Source organism: Bison bison, unplaced genomic scaffold, assembly GCF_000754665.1.
Source record: "Bison bison bison isolate TAMUID 2011002044 unplaced genomic scaffold, Bison_UMD1.0 scf7180017864285, whole genome shotgun sequence".
NCBI lineage: Eukaryota > Metazoa > Chordata > Mammalia > Artiodactyla > Bovidae > Bison > Bison bison.
This window is the reverse complement of record NW_011494857.1, coordinates 543946-546516: the sequence shown is the minus strand read 5'-3', so window position 1 is coordinate 546516 and position 2571 is coordinate 543946. Positions and strand designations below refer to the sequence as shown.

The 2571-nt window shown below is 51.3% G+C and overlaps 1 protein-coding gene across 1 annotated transcript in view; it reads right to left on the bottom strand.

Annotated features, from left to right (window-relative positions):
* Positions 1 to 2571, bottom strand: part of SULT2B1 (sulfotransferase family, cytosolic, 2B, member 1) — a 61706-nt gene that overhangs the window by 3003 nt on the left and 56132 nt on the right. Inside the window, exon 5 of the mRNA XM_010849697.1 lies at positions 2295 to 2307. Coding sequence (XP_010847999.1) covers positions 2295 to 2307 — 13 coding nt within the window. The remainder of the gene's footprint in view (positions 1 to 2294; positions 2308 to 2571) is intronic.

Sequence of the window (2571 nt, the reverse complement as noted above, 5' to 3'; positions counted from 1 at the left end):
CCCCACACCCAGAGCTGACCCTGTTCCTCCCCTACTCCCAGCCCTCCTGTGGCTCTCCAGTGCCCCAATCCCCAGGCCTGGCTTTCTTTTTTTTTTTTTAATATTTATTTATTTAACTGTACCAGGTCTTAATTGGGGCATGTAGAATCTAGTTCCCTGACCAGGGATCGAACTCAGGCCCCTGCATTGGGAGCATGGAGTCTTAGCCACTGGACCACCAGGGAAGTACCCCCCGCCCCGCCCCCACCAGGTCTGGCTTTTAAGGTCAGGCGTGGCCGGGTTTTTCATCTCCTTCCTGAGCGGTCCTCGCTGTGGGCTTTGGCACGGGGCTGTCACAAAAGCCCTGCACCACCCTTCTCTGCCTGGCAAACTTACCCCTCCAGATGCCACCCAAACATCACCTCCCTTGTGACTGACGGTTCAAATCACTGTGGGTTAAGCACCTCCTGTGTACCCATCTCTAGTCCAGGACTCTCAGGTATATTTGTGCCAATCCTCCCAATGGCTTGGCAGAGAGGTGTCATTACCCCCATCGGTGAGTGGAGGCTCAGAGGGGTAAAGACACTTGTCTAGGGTCACACAGCCAACAAGGAGCTCAGATTTGAGTCCCCAAAGTTCATGACCCTCCCGTCTATCTCCCTGCCTTCCCTGACATGCAGCGCCTGGCACAGACGCTTGTGGTCAGCTCCACCGACCCCACGGCCTTGATTTTCCAGGTTATTCTTAGTTTCATAAGCATTTATCCTCTTGAACCGTTGATGTGTCCCAGAAATTCTAACGTGTTGGCTGTTCCTCACACCCAGGGGCAGCCCAGAAGCTCTGTCAGGCTGCGTGGCCCAGTTTTTGGTTCAGAGGATAAAGCTGGGTGGAAAAGATAGGGGAGGGGTGATGCCGAAGTCTTTTCTGGATCTTTCCATCAAAAGAGATTTACCAGAGTGGAAAATAAAATAAAATAAACCCATGGGATTCACAGCGAAGAGCTGTGTGCCTCGGGCAAGTTCTCAGCTCTCTTGAGGCTAAACTACCTCAGTTTGCTCCTCTATAAAATGGGAGCAATAATAATATTGGGGTCAGCCATTTAAATATACCATTTTCTGGACTTCCCTGGTGGCACAGTGGTTAAGAGTACGCCTGCTGATGCAGAGGACACGGATTCGATCCCTGATCTGGGAAGACTGCACATGCCTTGGAGCTACTAAGCCCGTGCGCCACAACTACAGAGTCCGCGTGCCGCAACCACTGAAGCCTGCGTTCCTAGAGCCTGTGCTCTGCAACAAGAGAAGCCTGAGCTCTGCAATGAAGCAGAGTCCCTACTTGCCACCGGTAGAGAAAGGCCACACACAGCAGCAAGGGTCCGGAGCAAGCAAAATAGAAAATAAAATAAAGTACACCATTTTTTGCGATTTAAGAGGCTGAAACCTCCGCTGTTATGGTTACCATAGCCAGATGCGCCCTTGCTCGGAACCTAATCATTCTTACCTTGCACACTATGCTAACACTTTGCTGTCCCTTGTCAGATGGTCACGAGACGCCAATGCCAGGGACTGGGGTTCTCACAGCAATCCTTGAGCCAGCATTTTCCACCCATTTTTAAGGAGGAGACCTCTGAGGTTCTGAGAGATTTTAAAGAGGCTTTCAATGGCTTTTCGAACACCAAAAGCCAGGCTCTTTCTGCTATACAGTGTCAACAGAAACCAGGACACAAAAAATACATGAAGCACACACGGGATGAGAATGTGTCTGGGGCCATGGGTGAACGAACACTGGAACCTCTTAGGTTCCTAGCCTCTCAGAATAGAGCTCTGTTAAGAACACAGAACAGGGGACTGCCCTGGCGGTCCAGTGGCTAAGACTATGCTTCCAGTGCAAGGGGTTTGTGTTTGATCCCTGATTAGGGAACTAAGAGCCCACATGCCTTGAGGTGCCACAAAAATTTTTTTTAAAAATTTAAAAAGGAACATGGAATAGTTGGACACCTTCACTGTGGATCTGGTCCAACTAGAAGCCCAGCGTCCTCCTTGCAGTCAGGCAAAGCCGTAGTCATTCTTCATGGCCCCTTCTTCCAGGCAGCCTTCCCTGATTTCCCCAGCCAGAAGGCCTTTCTCTCCCAGGTGCCTGTCCCAAGGACGTTCCACAGGGTCCAGCCAGGCTCTCTGTCTGCCTCCAAGACCATTTTCTTCCATTGCTTCCCTCTGCCTTTTAGGTCACAACCATCAGGAAGCATCATCACTTCTTGAGGGTCAGGGTTCTGTAGCATCTCACTTAACCTATAACCTCCCTTGCTTAGAGCCCACCTGTGGCTCCCACCTACTCAGAAAAAAGCCAAAGTCCTCACTCTGGGCCCCTATCCCCTCTCTGCCCTCGTATCCCACCCCACCCCCTCTCAGCTCTGGCCTCTTGGCTCCCTTTGGAACACTTCAATCACACTCTCACCTCAGGGCCTTTGCACCGACTATTCCCTTTGCCTGAGACACATTTTCCCCAGAGAGCTCCATGGCTCTCCCCTGACCACCCTTCTGAAAATCACGCCCATGTGCATTAGGGATGCTCTGCTCCCTGCTTGCCTTTTCT